Below are 20402 nucleotides of genomic sequence, written 5' to 3' on the forward strand. Positions count from 1 at the left end.
TATATGGGCTTATTTTGTATGGCAATGAGAGGGGAGTTAAGGAGTATATAGTATATACATAAGTGTTAAATATGTAGTATAACGATCTTTTTGTATATATGTATGTATATTTGAATACAGTTTGTTTAATTTAAATGTGTTCAATGAAATTTATCATTCATTTATGATTTCAAAAAATATATCTGTTAAATAAAAACACACAGATTTTTGTAATTTTTCATAATAAGAAACTATAATAATATAACTGTGCTTGGTTTACAAATAAAACCAATAAAAATCAATAAAAAATATTTTATAAATTTTTTAAATATATTTCTATAAATTAAAAGAAATCATATATGTTAAATTATAAAAGCAGAAATATATTGAGCTTTAATAATAAAAACTATAACCATATAATACTGACTGTTTTGTAGATAAAAATTTAAGAAATTGTTTGGTATAATGGTTTTTTTATTTTTTTTTAGGATTTTGAAACAACGGAAACAATGGAGACTCTAAAATATTTTTTATATTCATTAAAAAAAATATTGTGCATATCTGTTTGTTTTCATTCGTTTTATTTTATTCCTTGCAAGATTTGTTATATAATAATTTCTGCTAAAATTGTATATAACAAAAAATGTATTATAAAAATAATAATATTGTTAGTTTATTGTTGTTTGAAGCCTAAATAATTATTTGTTTTAATAATTTTAATAAAAAAAAAAGAAAAAACGTTAATTTCGGCTGCGCCGAAGATACTTTTCAAGAATATTATAACTATCATTAAAAAAAAAATGAAAAATGAAATACTATTATATTTTTTAAACATATTTTGTTCATTACAATATAAAATATTATATTATTAAATTTTTTTTACAAAAAATAATCAAATATTCACAAAAAATAAAATTAGCATTTAATTGTATTTAAGCATCTATAAACAATTTATTTTTCGCTCATTACGGCGCGCATTAATTATTATTTCTTTTGGCCAACTCCTAAATATTATATAACACTTGTAACCCAGAAAGCTTTCAAAATAAAATAAACATTATACACTTCCTAATGTGCTTCTACTAAAAAATCTACATAACGCACACCATAATGTGCTTCTACTAAAAAAAAAATGATTCTGTTAAAATTTGCAGCTCATCAAAAAATCATGCTAATATATAAATAACTGCATTTATTGCTACTGAAGTACCCTGTATTTTTGCTTTAACCTCTGATGCGATTAATAATTATGTAATGTTTGTGAAAAGTTGTAAGCACTTATATCTTACCAGCTTAGAGTTGTAGAGATGTATATAATATATGTATGTATAATTTATATGCTGTTTCAGAAGCCTTTAAATCAATCCCTGAGCACATTTTGGCAATAAGTATTTTTTTAAAAGTGCTTTGGTGGGAAGAAAAATGTGTGCAAGGCATTTTTTTGTTGGTTTTGTGGTTCAATAAATTAACACGAATTCTTAAAATATGAGGAAATTTGGCATTTATTTTTTAGGATCTCAGCGATATTTAGCGGTTTAGTAAAATTTTTGGAGGATTTTTAACGAAATTACTAGTTTTTTGTGGAAGTTTTTAACCCATTATACCAAACAATTTCTTTTTTTAGTGCATTTAAGGTTGCTTTTGGAGCTTTGAGCGCTTTTTTTAATTGAAAATTTTTAGCAGGATTTTTTTAAAATACATAGTTAATAAAGTTTTTTTTGGATATTTTAATCATTTAATACATACTTTTTATTAGATCTTTGCGAATTTGAATACAAATTTAAAGAATGAATTTTTAAACTGATTTATAAACTTAAACTAAAAATTTGTAGATTCTTTTGCCCATACATAACGTTTTATGTTTGAGTAAATATTTTAAATTTAAAAACCGCCGAGAACATTTAAAATTTTTTTTTTTTTAAATTTGTTAAAATGACTTTGGGTTAAATTTTAAGTTGATATTTGAAGTAAAAACTTTTGAACTTTGAAGATTGTTGTTGTAAATTCAAAAAAAAAAGTAGTTGGTGGGTTAAATGAAAGCACGAATAAGTTTATATTGGTATTGCTTAAATTTTTTTTTCTAAAGTGATTATCTAAAATTTTCTTAAAAAGACTTAAAGTTGGCAAAAATAATATAAATTTAGTTAACGAGAGTTTTATTCTACTTTTCAATACTTAGCTTAACCCTTATGTAGAGTTGTCGCTCTTTTAAATTAATTCGCCGATTTTTTTAAAAAGGACTTTTAGAAAATTAGCAGTCATATTGAAATTCAAAACGGAAAATTATTCCTAGACTATTTAAAATTTTCAGCACCTTTCGAACAAAGTTTTTTTTAGTCAATAAGTAATTAGTTAAAAATATGTGTAAAATAATTTAAAAATATTTAAAATTTATTTTAAGGGTAAAAAAATTTTTACTACTAAAATTTAAAATTTATTTTAAGTGTTAAATAAAATTTTTAGTCTTCTATGATCAATATTTTTTGTTATTAACTTTTCTAAAAATGTTCAAAATTGACATTAACAGGTTAAAATACGAGATTTTGCAGTCAATTTTCTTACGATATCTTTCGAAATTGAAAATTTATTTATTTAAATTGATTTTTTGCTTAGAAAGCTTACGTAATAGCTGATTAAGGGGTAAACGGTTAATTGCAGCATGACCACTACCATTACAAATCGCTTTCGCTGAGCCCCCAAACTGTTTACGCCACTGTACAAACAATTAGAATAAAAACTCAAGTGTTTTTTGTTCGACTTTTTTTATTGTTATTATTTTATTTTATGTATAACTCGTAAATAAAAATAATATTAAGTAAAATGCACACCAATAATCAAGGTACTAGAAATATTTGAAAAAAAATTGCGTATAAAAAATAAGTATTGTTTGTAAACAAAATAAATTATTTAAAATTTTTCAATTATTTGCCACAAAACACGCGCCGTTAGAGTACAATAACTAAAACAAAATGTTTTTTTGATAATTTTGTTTTTTCAATTATAATGCGGTTTGCTTTGTTGTTTGTTTGCAAATGCTAAAAACATGCTACTAACAATAAAATTATTTCGTTAAAATCATGCATCATAATTAATTTAAATTAAATAAATAAAAAAACATATATACGCGTGTGTGTAAATATGTTTGTTGTGTAGTAAATTCGTGTTTTAGTAACGGTATAATTGTTTGTATGTATGTCAGGCTGCTTAATTATTTGTATGTTTTTGTTTTTGCAGGTATTCATGACATTTTACAGCTAAGCGCAAGTTATTTGTTGTATACAGCGCTGGGCATTTATATATGTATTCATACTTTGACTGTTGTTTCTTTTGAAATTGTTTTTCTTGTTTTTAATTTGCAAAAATATAATAGCATTTTTTTTGTGTTGGTTTACATACATACAGTCACTGCTGCCTTTATGTACACACACATTTTATGTTTAATTTTTTTGCGTGTTTGCTTTTTCAATACAAAAATTCGGTACATGTTTTAATTAACAAAGATGTATACATATATATGTAGTTATAAAAATAATTGTAATAATATTAACAATTACTGCGCATAAGTATACAATACAATACAATACAATTTAAATTTATATATATTTTGGTTTAATAATTTAAGTCAAATGTATATATCTATGTCTGTCAGTATGTACATGCGTCAGTAAATTTATAAACGTTTAATATTTTTTTTGTTAATTTCTTCATATGTTTTGTTGTAAATAAGTGTATTTATTGCTAGCAGCATGAATTTTGAAAACGTTCCTAATCGACCGAATTGTTCTAATTAACTATGCTCATCATAAGAACATTTTTGTTGGTTTTTGTTTTTGTTGTTGTCAAAACTAAGTAAATCTACAATTTTTTCAGCTCGTAATTTTTTTTAGCTGTGCTACATAACTACTGTACGTTTCAGTTACTAATTTTAATTATTTTTTTTTGTTATTTGTTATTATTATTTTATGTATATATATAATTTTTTTTTTGAAAATCTAGTTAGCTAAACCTTTTTTTTCGCACAGAATAACAATTTTTATTAGCTTTTAATAACAATACTCTCGTTTCATAATTGCAATAACTAATAATATTACTCGTTTTCATATTTATAAATGATTACGCTCACTATATATATATATATATATAAATATGTGTAAGTAAGTATGTGTGTGTGTATATATGTATATAGCATTAGCCAACATTAGTCTATTTTGTATTTATATGCAGCATAATTTCATTGACAAAACATATGTATGTATATTTTTAGTACAAACACATTCATATTGTTTGTGTGTGTGTTAGGTATGTCAGTAGGTACAACATTCAGCATTTCAATGGATTGTTGGTCACAGTTTTAGTTTTTTTACTTTCGTATGTATGTATTGTGTGTATGCATGTGTGTGTGCACGCTTATAATTTTAAACGTCACTAGGCGCTTATTGTTGTTGCTTTTCATATTGTTATTGTTGTTGTTACTATGTGTTTAGACTGGAACCAGCAGACGACTAGATGGTCACAACAGTTATCTATGATGGTGTCGGCATCGGCGTAAAGTAATGCAGACCGTTAATCTGGAAGGATCATGGAAATTTCAATTAATTAACCGAATAGACAACAAATGCAAAAAAAGTTTGGTTGCAAATTCAAACTCAAACCCATTTTTTGGCCTTACTGTTGTTGTTTTTGTTTAAATTCAAAGCAATTTAATTTTAAATAGTAAATAATTGAATAAACAAATAATTACATTGGAATTATATAAGAAAATAATAAAGTTAGGTTTGTTAAAGTTGAAAAATTTTATCACAAACTTTTTTTATTAGAATAAGTCATTGTTGTTATTGAAAACAAATTGCAAATTTTTCTTATAAACATCAGGTTTTGTTCTATAAAACTCAAATATATGTTTTAAGGCACAAAGTACGAGATCTTCGAGTGAATACTTATTGGACAGTGCCCAGTTAGAAGCCCTACGATGGCGGCAAGATGAACTTTGCTAAAGGCAAGTAGTTCAGTAGATCTCCTGTATTCTACTTTAGGCCAATATCCAACTCGGTCCCGTTCCGATGTGATCGGCAAGCGTGCCCCCTCCGGCAAACTCATCTACTTTGCAGTTGCCAGCGATTACGTTATTATCACGCATCCTCCATCAGTGGCTTGATTCCATTTTTAGTGTGAACAGGCACTCTTTGATTAGATTCAAGCGCACAGTTAGCGAGTTCAGCGCTTGTTTTGCCGCTCTGTTGTCGAGTGGACGCTCGCCTCCCTAAAAGGAGCTATACGTCGTAGCACTGCGTCTATTGCCAGCATTTCTGCCTGAAAAATACTACAGTGCTCCTTTAGTCTAAAGCTAAGTTTGACGAAGAGCTGCTTGCAGAAAACTCCCCCTACAATCTTCCCTAGTTTCGACCTATCCATGAAAAAGCTCACTGCACTTCTTCTCCAGCGATTCCACCCCAACCACATATTCCTCGTCGATATGTGAGTAGAGAAAAATCCGCCACGAGCAGCCTCTGCGTCGCAGTGATCCAAGTTTTGAGGAAGTTAGTTGAAGGAGGAGAGAATTTCGGTGTGTCCTGGTTCAGATCCCTTTATATACCCAACTTTCCTGAACCTTAGAGCGCATATCGCAGCAATACGCCTGCCGGCTGTCGTTAAGGGAGTCTGGTAACTTTTGTCTTGCCTCGAAATCAGCAGGAAATCAGCAGGTTCGAATCAGATGTGACTTTTGAAAGGAGCTCATCGAAATCTGTGTTGCTGTTGCAAATTTGCTTTAAATATTTATAATCTATATGACCTCCTAAATTTCTGATATTCTCCATATGTGTCATTGGCAAAGGATTGGGGTATTAAGTAGGGACCTCAAACGTTTCTTATTTTTTCTAAAGAAGAGTGTGCATAAACACTGCTAAAGTAGTTTTCCATCTGAAAACAGTCTATCTACCGCACCTTTGACCCTATATATCTGCGATAATATTACACATTTTGAGCCCTCTAACAACAAAAAATCAACTACCAAAGAAGCGTAGGTGCTTTTTGTTATGATTCTGCATTTTTGAGTTATACACACTTACCGTCATATCGTATTCGGTGATGTATGCGGGTATCTCTAATTGATCCTTGGAAATGGCGGAGTATAAATGCTCGACACCGGGAAGTGAGTGTACCTTGGCTTTGATGGCGGGCGCCATAAATGTTGTGAACCACCAGGTCATCATCTATTTAAAACAAAATTTCAGTAAATTTATATAAGTAATTGTTTTCAGTATTTCTTTAGCTCACCTTAGTCCAGAATGTTGGGTGCACAATATAGAAGGCCTTCAGGTTTTTCTTGTACCTTAAAAATTTAGAAGAAAATTATTAAAATTAAAAATACATTTTGTATATTATTAAATAATTAAAATTTGTTTTCCCTACATTAATATTTTTTTTCTTTTTATATAAATTTTAAATTTTTTTTGTGAAAAATTATTTGATTAATATATATGTATTTTAATATTTTCGCTTTCGTACTTACTTGTATGGTAATATACTGTATACTTCACGCAACCAGTGAAGTGATGGATAGTTATTTGTTGAAGTTAAAGTATGGAAGTACGCAATTACATAATCGCCCTTAACGATGGGATCCAAAAGTTTTATTAAATACAAAAGTGCCTGTAGGTGAAAAGAGAGGCTCGATAAATACTCGGATTCCGTCAGTAAATGGCGTGTTACACTTACCTTCTCCAAATCGATATTGTGTGCTGGGAACCATTTGCCGCAAAACACGACAACTGGTCGGCCCAAACGATCGACGCCGCTCTGATACAGGCATCCAATGCCGGAGACTTCTGTAAGATCTTCAATTTGAGCGCGATGTAAGAGGCGTTCATATCTGTCAAGAGAGAAAATAGAAAAATGGAAACATTAGCTTTGATTGCTATTAACTTTTTCTAAAATATAAAATATATTTCTGGTAAGCATTCTAATTTTTACAGATTATTGGTTTAAAAAAAAATAACATCAGTTTTGGGATTGTTATGACCTATCACCCACCAGCCATTACTGATGTTTCAGAGCGGTAAGCGTATTAAACAAGGTTGTAGTATTAGATAGTAGCTTTCATCGATTCGGCATTTCTATGATCGATCTCTGTTGGGCGAAAATCTCTTGTCAAAAAATTTCCTTGCAAAAGCAAAAACAAAATTAGCGAGTTGACTTCGATACTAGAGAGTATGCGGATATTTTTTCAGTCCTGTTAAGTTTTGTTTTAAAATTTTCAGACACATTTTTCTATTGTGTATCAAATGACAAATTACTATATCTAAAAATGACAGCAAAGAAAATTGTTAGAATATATTTATTTATTATTTAAAATTTCTGTAAACTTTTTTTATTATAAAAGTATTATATTATAAACAGTCTTTATTAGTTTTATTTTAATATATTCTTATTTATTTTCTGGACTGTGAAAGTGCTTATTGCTTCCAAATAATGGTTTTTGTAGTGGAGTAACTAAACCCTGCTTGGGGGAAAGCGCAAATTAATTGTAATAGAAATAATCTAATGGGAGGTCCAGAAAACGTGCTGTTTCAAAGGAATCCGAACCCTAGGGAGCGGGGTGTTAGGTGGATGGGTTTTATGAGACATGCAAAGAAGTGGTTAGTTGCTTAAGTACGACCAAATATTCATAATTTTTGACAGTTAGTTGTCAGTGCTGCTAGTTTTTTAAATAGATAGTTAAATGTGTTCGATTCGTAACTCGCTGATGCTTGGCGAATCAAAGACAGTTAATAATTCACTTCGCAATTTTCATAACCACTTTAAGAAATTAAGCTTTCGGGCCTTGGTCCTAACCGTTACTCTGTTTTTTACAAAAATAAAGTACAGTGTTGACCACAAAAAATTCAATAGCCTTAATTAATGTTAATTTTCGCTGTTTGCTGCGGATATTCGTAACTTTTAGAAAAAAAATATATTGTAATGTACGTAAACATTACTTCACTTAAGGCTGTCATAAATTTTTAAATACTCGTATGTTTGCATGTATGTTTGCATTTATTTTAAACAATATTTACTTGTATTATTCATGATATTTGTAAATATATGACATTTCATAAATTATAAAAAGCTGGCAAATATATACATATGTAATTATGTAAATATTATTCTACCAAAAGTAGAAATACACTTTTGAATTGTAAACCACGGAAAGTAAACTGTTGCGAATATATATATTTACATACATATATATATATATATACTAAAATATAATAGTATGAGACTAACAGTAGAGTGCCCGCTTCGGAGAGTTGTTTATGTACATATGTATGTATGTATTTAAATGCCATGCATTACAGCCATTGGAAAGGCTATACTAATCAAATTAGGAAGTAATTAGAATAAATGTGGCAAGTAATGCAAACAAACGAACATAAAGTAATTTTTATTTTATATTACCATATACTTATATAGTAGATATATACATATAATATTTATTAGCACAGCGAAAAGTCGTATTTATTTACATAAGTACATATGTATGTATGTTACATACAATATTCGATTGTATTTAGTTCTATTGCATACGTTTATGTCAGTAAATCATACGTTAATCATTTATTTACACAAACATAACAATTACTCAGTTATTTATTTATGTTAATTGTATAAAAAATGGAAAACAAAACTTTCATCAATAAAAATTTGGCACAATCATGCGATAAATTGTGAGTAATGGAAACCTAGAAATGTTTGCATTTACATTAGGGTGGGAAAAAAACAAAACGATTATTTTTTTTAGCTTGGTACACTGAGAAATTGTTTGATAGACACCTCTAAGAAAGTCGCTCTTATTTATAACGGGAAGTTTTTCAGCCTTACAGTTTTCTATTTTTTTCTTATTATCAGATAGAAAAATTTATATCTAGCTTCCAACTACTAGAAAAGATATCTCAGTAGTTGTAGGAAATTGATTGCTCTACATAAAAGGTCTTGTACGATTTTTTGGTAAAACCTAACCGTTTAAAAAATTTTAACAGTTAAAGTTTGATTATTTTAAGGCAATTTTTTTCTTATAAATTTTATAACATAATCATACTTGTATAGCTGTCTATGAACCAATTTTTCAGAGTATCAAGCGAAAAATAAGTTAGTGTTATTTTTGACCCACTGTAATGTACAATACATGTGTACTTATTTTTATCAGAAATTAAGACTTTTAGAATAAATTATTGACAAACGCCTGTTTAGAAAAACATGACTTTAAAGTAGTAAGGTTATATCAGCGTAAAATGTGTTTTTCGTTTGCAGAGTACTTGAATTTTAAAAATAATACCTCAAATTATTACTTTAAGTTAATATTGCAAACAGAATTGCCAACTATACTATACAAATAGTAGAAGACTTTTATCAAACATAAGTCATGGGAGAAATGTTTAGGTCGAAAGGGTTTTAAACAGAGTTTCCAACTCAAAAAAAATTTTTATGTTAAATTATGATTGCCATCTAGTCATGCCTTTCGGTTGCTGATTTGATTGAGTAGTTAGTACTCTAAGTTCATCAGACAGCCAGTCACAAATATAAATTATTCAATACAAAATGTTTTCCCTCAGCTGATTGAGCCATCAACATTATGAGGCAGTATACTTGTATTAAATTTCTAACCAAAAGTCATCGCAGATTGAATTTATATACGACGTACATATGTGTTAAAAACTTTGGATATTTTTTAAATACAATTTTTCTTTCTTCTTTAATTTATGAATTGAGAATGAGTTTATATTCTCCCAAATAGTCCTTTTCATATTATACCTACATATATAACAAAATTATGCCCACATCTCTTCTATCCCTTTAAATACTATTGGTAAGCATTTTAAGTATATGTAATCTAGAGTTTTTTCAGCGATATGACCATTATGTCCTCTATGACGGCAAATAGCTTTTCTTTCCTAGCTTTTCCAGTGTTGGAAACAGTGAAAAATCCAAAGGAACTAAATGTGTGGAATATGGTGGTCAAGACATGTTGGTTTTGGACGGAATTCGACGGAAAAGTAAAGATCATTGAATTATTTTTCCACAATTCTGGATGCTTTCATATTTCCCCACGATATCGAACCACTAAAGGATATAGCTGCCATACAACTGAACGATCAAAATCATGTCCTTGTATGGAAATATTTTTTATTCGAAAAGATATCTTCACGAAATTTATCAACGGTATAATCTGCGAGGAAAGTGTTCAAATGAGATCACTACGGTATATAGATCCCATACAAACTGAGCGATCAAAATCAAGTTTTTGTATGAAATTATCTTTTATTTGTTGAGATATCTTCATGAAATTCGACGTGGCTTCTTGTCCAAAGCAACGGTAGAATCTGCGAAGAAATAGTTCAGATCGGACCACTATAGGATATAGTTGCCTTAAAAACTGGCCCATCAAAATTAGGTTTTTTATGAAATCATTTGTATGTGTGTGGGGTATTATAGCTTCGGTGCTACCGAAATTAACGTTTCTTCTTGTTTTACTAAATGATTGTAGATGCGGCAAATCAATCAGCACTAAGTGACGTATGATTGATCAGTAGAAAACACACTCAGCTGAGTTTAAAAATGCTGTGAAATGTGACATAAGCAAATGCTGGAATGTATGTATTTGTGTACATTAATGTATGAACATATGTATGTATAGCTTATTGTAATATTATAATTATAAAGCACTTGTCAAAATTAAATACATATATTTATTTATATATGTTTGTATGTATATATGTTTATATGCATGTAGGGACTTGCAAATATTTTAGCGTCAAAAGTATGTGTATATTTTCGATATTTGCATGTGTGTATTTTGCATATGTAGGCCTGTATGTATGTGTGTATTTTACTTTGTGCTATCATAACAACTAGTACGCATTAAAATTTCATAAACGTTGCCGCATTACACGTCATATCTACAATGTATGCGCAATTCTGTATTCCACTAAGTAAATATATATAATCAAAACAATAATAACAACACGTAAAAGCTATATAAATTCAAATCTGCTGCTTGTCAACAAGGCACAGCTTCCAGAAATCAGCAGCCATTAGCGTTTGTTTGAGAAACGTGCCGCATTGGATGCTTGATAAGGAGCGCTATATGCACATGTCCATACTTTTTTCACATGTACATATGTAGCTGGGTATGTAAATATAAAATAACTATGTGCATACATTTGTACATACATACATATATATATATGTACTATATGTGTGATGCTTCAACATTATGCGTTTATAAATCTGTCTGCAGTTGATGGCTTTAGAGTCAGTTTTTGCAAATACACATACATACAAACACATAGATATATAGTACAAATGTTTATGTGCCTAACCGTAATGCAGTAGCAGTCACGCTTTATCGTCCGTACAGCGGTTTGTGATAAGCGGCAGCGCCATAAACATACAAACATATATTTAGATATATATACATATATATACTTACAAGGGTAAAATCTGTAGATCATAAAAAAAAAGAAAATTTTTGGACAAAAAGAAAAACAAAATTTTAACATCTAAAGGCTGCCACTCACTTTTAAAGTAAATTTTCAACTTTTCTTTCTTGTCCAAAAAAAATTTTAACTCGAAATTTACTTTAAAACTATACTAAAATGTTTGTCCAAAAATTTTCTTTTTTTTATAATTTACAGATTTTACCCTCAGGCTAAGCAAAAAAAAATTTTTTTTTTCGCTCCACCCTAATACTTACATACATATAAATACACATATACAGATTCCCAAATTCACATATATACATACACATCTATAAATGACATGTTTGTATCATCTATGACTGTTGAGCTAATAAAGCGTTTTAACGGTAAACTTGTGATTAAGCTACTGGCTGTTCTTTCCGCAACAGAAAATCATCAAACAAAGGCAGCAACACATGTACACATTTTATTAATGTCACACGAGCTCATTTCATATTGAGTTTAAGTAAAGAAAAACATTTGTTTTTGTAGAAATTTTGCATTTTGCATTTTTCAATTTTTTTTTATTTTTCTTATTTAATTTTCTTCTGAAATGCGCGCAACTCGACTTTGCAAGTTTTTGCATTGCATAACCAAGCAAAATATTTAACTATTACCTGACAACTTTTTTATTTGTCTTTTATCATATATGTATGTACATATCTACATATATACCAAGTATGATACGAATATAAAATTTGTTGTACTTCTGGGTTGTAAATTGTAGCAGTTTGTTTTTCCACAACATTATCTTTTCAGAAATATTGTTTTATTTGTGAAACAAAATTCTAAAATAAAATAGAAAATTTATGTGACACATCGGAGAAATGTATACTCATGATGGAGGTGCGTCTTATCACTATCGACTTTCAAGTGATTTCACTTAGGACTTTTAGCCATTCAAAGCTCATTTGCATTTGTTGCATACATATCAGAGCAAGCAAGAAAAAATCATTGCCAAAAGAGTAGAAATATAAACAAAAAGAAGAAAAACGTTTGCTTCGATTACACCGAAGCTATAAAACCCTTCACAGGTACATTTTTATAGCATAAAAGGGTATAAAAATATATTTACCTTGATATTGATCGTTCAGTTTGTATGATAGCTATATGCTATAGTGGTACGTTATCGACTGTTCGGACAAATGAGTAGCTTCTTGGAGGGAAAAAGACGTAGGAAAAGTTTCAAATCGATATCTCAAAACTATATACAGACAGACGGGTTGACAGTCCGTCATGCTGATCATTTATATACGAGTATATATTTTATAGGGTGTCCGACGTTTCTTTCTAGGTGTTACAAACTTCGTGGAAAACTTAATATACCCTGTTCAGGATATAAATAACACACCCGACTGCCATGGGATAGTTGTTGGGCTAATGCTTCTTTAATATAATTGTTCCAGCTCTTTAGAAAAAAGACTTTCAGTATACCCTTCTTAAAAATAGACCAAAGTTTACAATGTGTATTTCCATTACTATTTATGACCATAATTCCAGTGAAACGCGTTTTGCCTCAGTCTAAAAGGAGCTTATAACACTTATGGCCTTGGAGCAAGATCATCTACAGAAAAGCAAGTTATGTTTTCCTAAAGATCTCGGTATAATATTATCACCTAAAAAAGTCTTTCGCCTGTACAGTTATACGAGTATATAAAGCCTAAATTTAACTGAAAACCTTAAACTTGACAAATCGCTGATAGCCACTTGTTAATTGATAACACTGCATTCTTCAGAAACGCTGAACTTGAGGTAAACGATAGGTTCGATCAAATTATTCTAAAATGTTGCACCGTCGCTCTTTAAAAATGCTTTTGTAGCTTATGAAATTTAAAAATAAACCGTAGAGATCCAAATTGACGTTAGAGGGTGCGTCGCCTTCTTTGTCACCCTATCGCCTAGCCTTTGAATTAACAAAATCTTTGCATTCTTGAGTTATGGACTCACAATCAAACCAACAAAATTACAATTTGACCAACCACATAGCATTTCTAGATGGTTTTTGATCACTTTAGTAAATTCTTCGGTCAGTGACGACCATACAGATTAACATGCTCAGTGATGCTGCTACAAAAGTATACAGTATTGCTGAATCTTTATCTTCATCAGATTCACTGCATTCACATTGCTTATGCTTTCGAATGCATTTATTCTGCCGGCCTTGATGTGACAAATATTATGGCGTCTACTAAAGTCAAACTTACCCATACCACCGACGCCACGTAGTATGTGTGACCTTTCGGGACCTTCTACACATTGAAATATTTACATATATATATATTTATTTTATATATATGTATAAATATCAGGCATAGATAAGTATGCAGTAAAAATTACGAATAAAACATTTAACTTTTTAATGCGTGTGCTTAATTAGTAAGCTTTCTTAGCCTCTTACTAAAATAAATATTGAGTAAGAAATAAGTCTGCAGGCATGTAGACTTGTATTCATGCACAACACACAACTATTACTTGTGACACTACGTTGTTATCATTCGTTTAACCATCACTCAATGCCTTATTTCGGTCATGTAAATGGATATAACGAAATTAAATGTGAAAATAAGTAAAAATACATTAGCATATAGAGTGTAGGTAACATTGTAGGTTGACTTTTGGCACGGTAACGTCATACAAATTAATTTATGGTATACTTGGTACTCTCTAGTTTATTTAACATCGCTTTTAAGAATAACGTGACTTTTTAGTTTTTTCTAGCACTCAGATTCGGTAAATTTTATCATTTGTGTTATTTCGATTAATAATAGAGGCTTTCTATTCGTCACTCGCTAAGTATAAATGCTTGCCAGTTCCTTTGTTTCGCCAATTCTCTCTTGGTTATGCTTGAGTACTATTCTCTTGTTAAACACTTACATGACAAAGAAACAAATAACCTGTAGAATAAAAATCAATTAAAACGTGTACGTGAATGCCACTTTAAAGTGGTGCAATGAGTTCCAAGGTATCTTCTATTCGCCACTTTGGAACCTTCTAACTATAAACCCTTCTAAATCTATTTCCATTTCATTATATCAGTCTAGTATATTTATACCACTTTCCAAAGTTTATATGAGAACAACTAATTATACTACAATATTATTAATAACCAATTGAAGGCGTGTTTTTAAAGTTAAACCCCAATTATGTACTTTCTTTTGACGTCACAAACTTTTTAAGCCATTATCCTAAATTTCACAAGTTTTTTTTAAATTGATTTCGTGAACTTTTTCCGCACCCAAATTGCTGTGACGTAAATGATGTGTTACTTCTGCGGTCGTTAAGTGCTCTGCATGTATTTTTGTGTACCGAAAAGAGTTCTTTTTCCAGTCCGAATTACGGAAGTTACTTTTTTTTAAATTTTTAATGTAATTTAAATGCAATCATTTGGTTTATGCATTTGCGTCACACGTATGGAATTTGCATTTTTATGAAATAAAATTTCAAGTAATTGTTTTCAATATAATTTTTCAGATTTGTACACCGTTATTTAAACTGGGCCTTATTTTTAAGCGACTTATTGAAGCAAGTGTTGGGAATTTGACTTGATGTTCGGGATAATTATTTTTGTTGTTTACTTTTACATATAATAAGAATTAAACAATACTAAATAATCTTACTTGCTTAAGTATTTTTATCAGTGGATTAACTCGGAAATTCGTGTAATCCTTTGTAGTTCTTGGAAATCCCTTGTATGATGTTTTCAAGGTTTTTATACTTATATTTTCATATTTTTAATGACATTTATTGCCACAGCGCCATCTAAAGGATATATTTTTGTCTAACAAGTTTAGTATCTTTTGTATTAGTCATATCACAAAATTTTTCGATCCAGGTTTGCTCAATGTTTGGCTCTCTACGACTTTTTCCTATTTCCAAAGCTGAAGAAACCAATGAAAGGAAAGTATTTTGCCACAATTGATGAGATCAAGTCAGAATCGAAGAAGAGCTGATGGCCATACCGAAAAGCACATTTCAGAAGTGCTTCGAGGATTGGAAAAAGCGTTGGCGCAAGTGTATTGTATGCGAGAGGGACTACTTTGAAGGGGACAAAGTAGTTATTGATGAATAAATAAATAAATAAAATTCACCTGTTCCTTTGACAACACCTCGTATTTCTATTTAGATTGCCTCTCGAGAGGTTATGACTAACTTCTTGATATATATCTAATATGAAAAATCTTCCGATAATAATATTGTTCCGAGGCGACTTAGCATTTCAATGTTTCTTAAATAAAAATAAAATTCCATCAAAGCTGTAGCAAAGCTTTAAAGGTATAATATGCATAAATATTTAGGATCAATCTAACTTTCCTGACGGGGTTCTATATTTAATTATAAAAAAAAGATGCAATTATTACACGGACGCAACATTATAAAGAATCACTGAGGAATACAGCACACCAGGCCACTCATAAAACGATCTTTATTTTGTTAAAAATTGATGGAAAGCGAAGGAAATCGGAGAGTACGCACATTTCGGTTGAATGAACAACTTTTTCATTTGATGAGATAATCTGAATATAACTGAAAGTTTTTCGGAAACTTTGGTAACAAATATCCGATTGTCTTGACGTCAATGAAGATAAATATTCAATTTTAAATTTTCTTGATAAAGGTGTATCATAAAGTCAAAGATTATGTACTCATATTCGATTTATTCATATTATGGAATATTCATGGAAAGAAAATTACATTTTTTAATATAAAAATATTATTTAATTTCATGTATAACTGTGTCTGTATACATTTCAAACAAAAGATTCTAAAAATCTCTCATAAAAACGTGGCTACAAAATTTCTTAAAAATTTGCTCTAAATTCATTGCCTTTTTTAAGCCGTGCTCTATCTTTTCAAAAGCAATAAGCATTCATTCACTTAAAGATGTCATTGCCATCAACAAGAATAAAAAAAAAATCAACGAAAACACAAAAAAGAAGAAGAAAAATACAGCTGTCATCACCGAGTGTAATCATCGTATGATCAATAACGGTCACTAACTAGCGCGACGCGTGTGAATGAGCACGGCTTGAGTATTTGTTATAAAGTGCTAGTCATTAATTAAATCAGCAAATATAGATAAATAAGTGAGTAAATCATTTTGGCGGTTGGAAATTGTAGAAGGAAAGTCAAAAACAGTTAAGTCTGCGGTTTATTTACTTATGTGAACGACTACTGAGCGTTAGAGTATTAATGATTTGAGTTGATTTAAGCAAGCGCTTATTAATTTTTTTTATTGTTTTTTTTTTGCGTGAATTTCATTTTGAAAGCTAAGTTTAACAATAAAACTGCAGGGGAAAAATGGAAAAATAAATATAAATTGCTTTTGTTAATTTTGTGCAATATGCAGGTACATGTATGTATGTACATGTAAGAATTTAAGTTTTCACATAAAAAGTTGTTATTTTAGCTTTTACCGCTCAAACGCTTGGCGTGTGACTACAGCTATTGAATACGTGTGTTAAACATACATACACACACCGCATATTGTATGACTTCCTATGTATGTGCGCTTGTGTTTATTTGAAATAAGTTTAGATTCATCAACATTTGCAACATTGTTGTTTTTATCGCTGTTTTTAATATGCATCAATATATAATATATATTTTTCATATGAACATATGTATATGCGATTGTATTTATAATTGCTTTGTCGTGGTGAACCACATTGTGGAGTCAATAATTACAGTCTTCTTCAATATTTGGGCGTTTACGTTCCATACAAATTGAATCAACATACATATATTAATGCACGGATACATACATACATGTATTTGCAAAACATTTCGGTTCTTGAAAATGAGATTTTAACTATTAAAGCTTCGCTTATTTTTCAATCTCATTGGCTTACATATTTACAAGTAAGCTTGTGTTTTTCATGAACACGATAACTTGTAGAAAATTAATTTTTTTAATCTAAATTTATTTTCATTTAACATTTTCCATATTTTTTTTTATGTTAAGAAGTTTTATAAAAATTTTTAAGCATACATTTTTTTTGAAAAAGGGAAAGTTTTTCAATATACTTTATATATATTTATAGAGTTAATATCAATTTTTTCACACAAAAATCTTCAGTATTCAGAGTAGCAATAATTGACGTTTTTGACGTTTAATCAACTTAACTATTGTAAATAAAAGCGAATAATCGAATATCGACAGTGTAAGAGACGTAAATTGATGGATTTTTGAAAAAGAGTCGACTATCAAAGCAAGTTTATCGATCGATTTATTATTACTTGCATATAAATATACACAATAAAGTTTGTTGTATGTGGAAGTAATCGATTATTTTGACTTCGAGCAACTTAATTTTTTTTTTTTTAGATAATAAATAATACTGAACAGTCGAAAATTTACCGAGTTACATCGATTCGTTAAAATATATTGATTGACAAAATAACCGATTTACGACTTTTGTTGCACAAATTAATATAATATATTTATTGGATTTGTTTATAGGTATGTAGCAATAATCGAATATAAAGGCGGTATTTAACTAAGTTTTTTTTAAATTAATGGCGAATATTCGAATATCGATAGATTAATCGAGAAAAATTTATATAATTTTGAAAAAAATCGACTATTGAAACAAGTTTATTTGATTTAGAATAAACATAATTTTTTATTTAGTCAGTTTATTATTATATATTATATCGATTTTTGTATTATATAACATTTACTAAAATTATAATTATCAGTTATTGTTTGTAGTATAGTCGTCTGTTATTGATCAAATCTGAATCGAATAATTTAACGCAATTAATCGAGTGAAAGAGGGATTTCATTTGATTTCGGTGTTCTTTAAATAATTAATTACAAATATCTATATGTGTGAAGTTAACAATTACTGCTGGAGTGCCCCGATTTCCGGTTGGATACTGCATAATCAGTGTGAAAAGGCTGGCAAACTAACCGCTTCACTAAAGGGATCAAAAGTGTTTCCATAAAGGGCTTGAATACTAATTAATTAAAAATTTATTTCAAAGTGTGCGAAATTCAATTAAAAAATGCACACATACAAAATTATATTTTTACTGTTAACAATAAAGCGAAGTTTGTTATAATTTTCGCACGCAAAAATATTTTAAATACTTGAGGCATAACAACAAACGCGCAGGCAAACTGAGTTGAATGTACATTGCTTACATGACCATATAGATATGCAAATATGTATGTACGTATGTACATATGTATGTATTTATAAATTTCAGTTTTAAATGAAACTGATTTTGCATTAATTCAATCGTATTTTTGGAACATAATTCGTAATTTGTATTGCACATGTTGAACTGAGTAATGCCGAATATTAATTTTAAGCGAGAGCACTTTAATACACACATACATACACACAAACATGCAACAGATGCAGTTGAAATTTGAAAATTTAATGGCGTGTTGGATTGATAGAAATTTGCGAAACGGCAATAAAAGTGCAAATATTTGAATTTAAATTGAGTTTTTGTGGAATTTAATATAGCATTCGGTTCTAGAAATTTTGAAATCGTTGCTTTTTTGGAACACTTTTTTATTTTTTTTTTTCAATTTTCTTCATAATTTCTTAAAAATTTTATATGTAAACATTTTAGAAATTTTGAGTCATGGAGTTTTTGGAATATCTTGTTTTTAAAATTTTTTTAAATATACATATACATATCTATATATAAATATATGTATATATATTACGTACAGTACTTGGTTTGTATATGAGTCCAGGAATTTTTATATATACAGATTCATAATATTTTGTAAAATATGTAAAATATGAGTATAAACTGGCTCCAATCAAAACGTGTTTGAAAATGTTTGTTGAGGTCTTTGCACTTATATAACTGAGTTCAATATATTCTATTTGAATCTAGATTAAATGCATTCGATTCAGTACAAATAGGTTTAACCGATTTGCAATTAATTCGGTTATTAGAAACGGCTAGTTAAGAAAAAAACTAAATAAAAAAGGAAAAAAATACTAAAACGAAATATGCGAAAATGTGGCGAATTGATAATTATATAATTAATATTTAAAGATTTATAATATTGTTATTGCCTCAAAGATGACATTTATACCGAAAAAGTGTGTATATCTATATATAATATAAAAGCTTTAGAGACAGTCGGGTCTAAATAACCGTCGCTTAAAATAATTTGGATTGATAAATCAACAATGAAACGTATACGTTTACTTTTTTCGATTGGCTAAACTATAAGCCAATTATATTTATGGAAATTATGGCAATGTGTTCAATTATAAAAATTGCTACTTTAAGAAAAATAATTCAAAATTTAGATCCAAAAAGTTACACAAGAGTCAAAGCAAAACCTTAAAAGGCAATTTTATTAGCGAGAAGGCAAGAAGACGCCTAAACACGGTCACTGCCATGCAAATACATTCGTAAAATCAGTTTTGAAACCGTAAAGATTTAACTGCAAGTTAAAGTGAAATTGTATCTTTAATCAATCAAAGACTGTAGTCATATTGAAAACGCTACGGAAATACAAAACTATTGGCTTTAAGAAGTATTTAAAACAAACGAATATATGAAAAGACGGTTAACCGCAAGATAAAGTGCTGGTCAATATAACCGAGAGTCAAGAAATTGTGCAGAGTAAATAATGAAAATAGGCAGACTATAAAAATGAAAAGTGTAGTTACACAAATATCGTAATTGAAAACTGGTTAAGGAAAATTGAGTTTTTATCAATTTTCGAAAATATTATAAATTCAAGTTGGGTTCAAAAAAAAATTATGAAATTTTTACAAAATTAGGGAAGCATTGAATTTACTAAATTAATAAAAAGATTTTAAATACATTCAATTACACGATTTTTAATTTCAATATTCTGCGAATGTGTGCCATTCTGACTAACTGAAGTAACGGTTTATGAAACTCGCAAAATATACATGTAAGTATACCATATATGCACATTGT

The 20402-nt window shown here is 29.2% G+C and overlaps 1 protein-coding gene across 8 annotated transcripts in view; it reads right to left on the reverse strand.

Annotated features, from left to right (window-relative positions):
- Positions 1 to 3108: 3108 nt before the first annotated feature.
- Gdap2 (ganglioside induced differentiation associated protein 2) overlaps positions 3109 to 20402 on the reverse strand; it is a 79151-nt gene continuing 61857 nt past the window's right edge. For all 8 annotated transcript variants that reach the window (XM_036377919.2, XM_036377912.2, XM_036377966.2 and 5 more), the window contains 5 exons: positions 6697 to 6850; positions 6491 to 6630; positions 6256 to 6310; positions 6048 to 6191; positions 3109 to 4547 (listed from right to left, as the gene is read on the reverse strand). In XM_036377919.2, the coding sequence (XP_036233812.2) occupies positions 4503 to 4547; positions 6048 to 6191; positions 6256 to 6310; positions 6491 to 6630; positions 6697 to 6850 (538 nt within the window). In that variant the 3' untranslated portion in view covers positions 3109 to 4502. The remainder of the gene's footprint in view (positions 4548 to 6047; positions 6192 to 6255; positions 6311 to 6490; positions 6631 to 6696; positions 6851 to 20402) is intronic.

Source organism: Bactrocera oleae, chromosome 4 (genome assembly GCF_042242935.1).
Source record: "Bactrocera oleae isolate idBacOlea1 chromosome 4, idBacOlea1, whole genome shotgun sequence".
In the NCBI taxonomy this organism is placed as follows: Eukaryota; Metazoa; Arthropoda; class Insecta; order Diptera; family Tephritidae; genus Bactrocera; species Bactrocera oleae.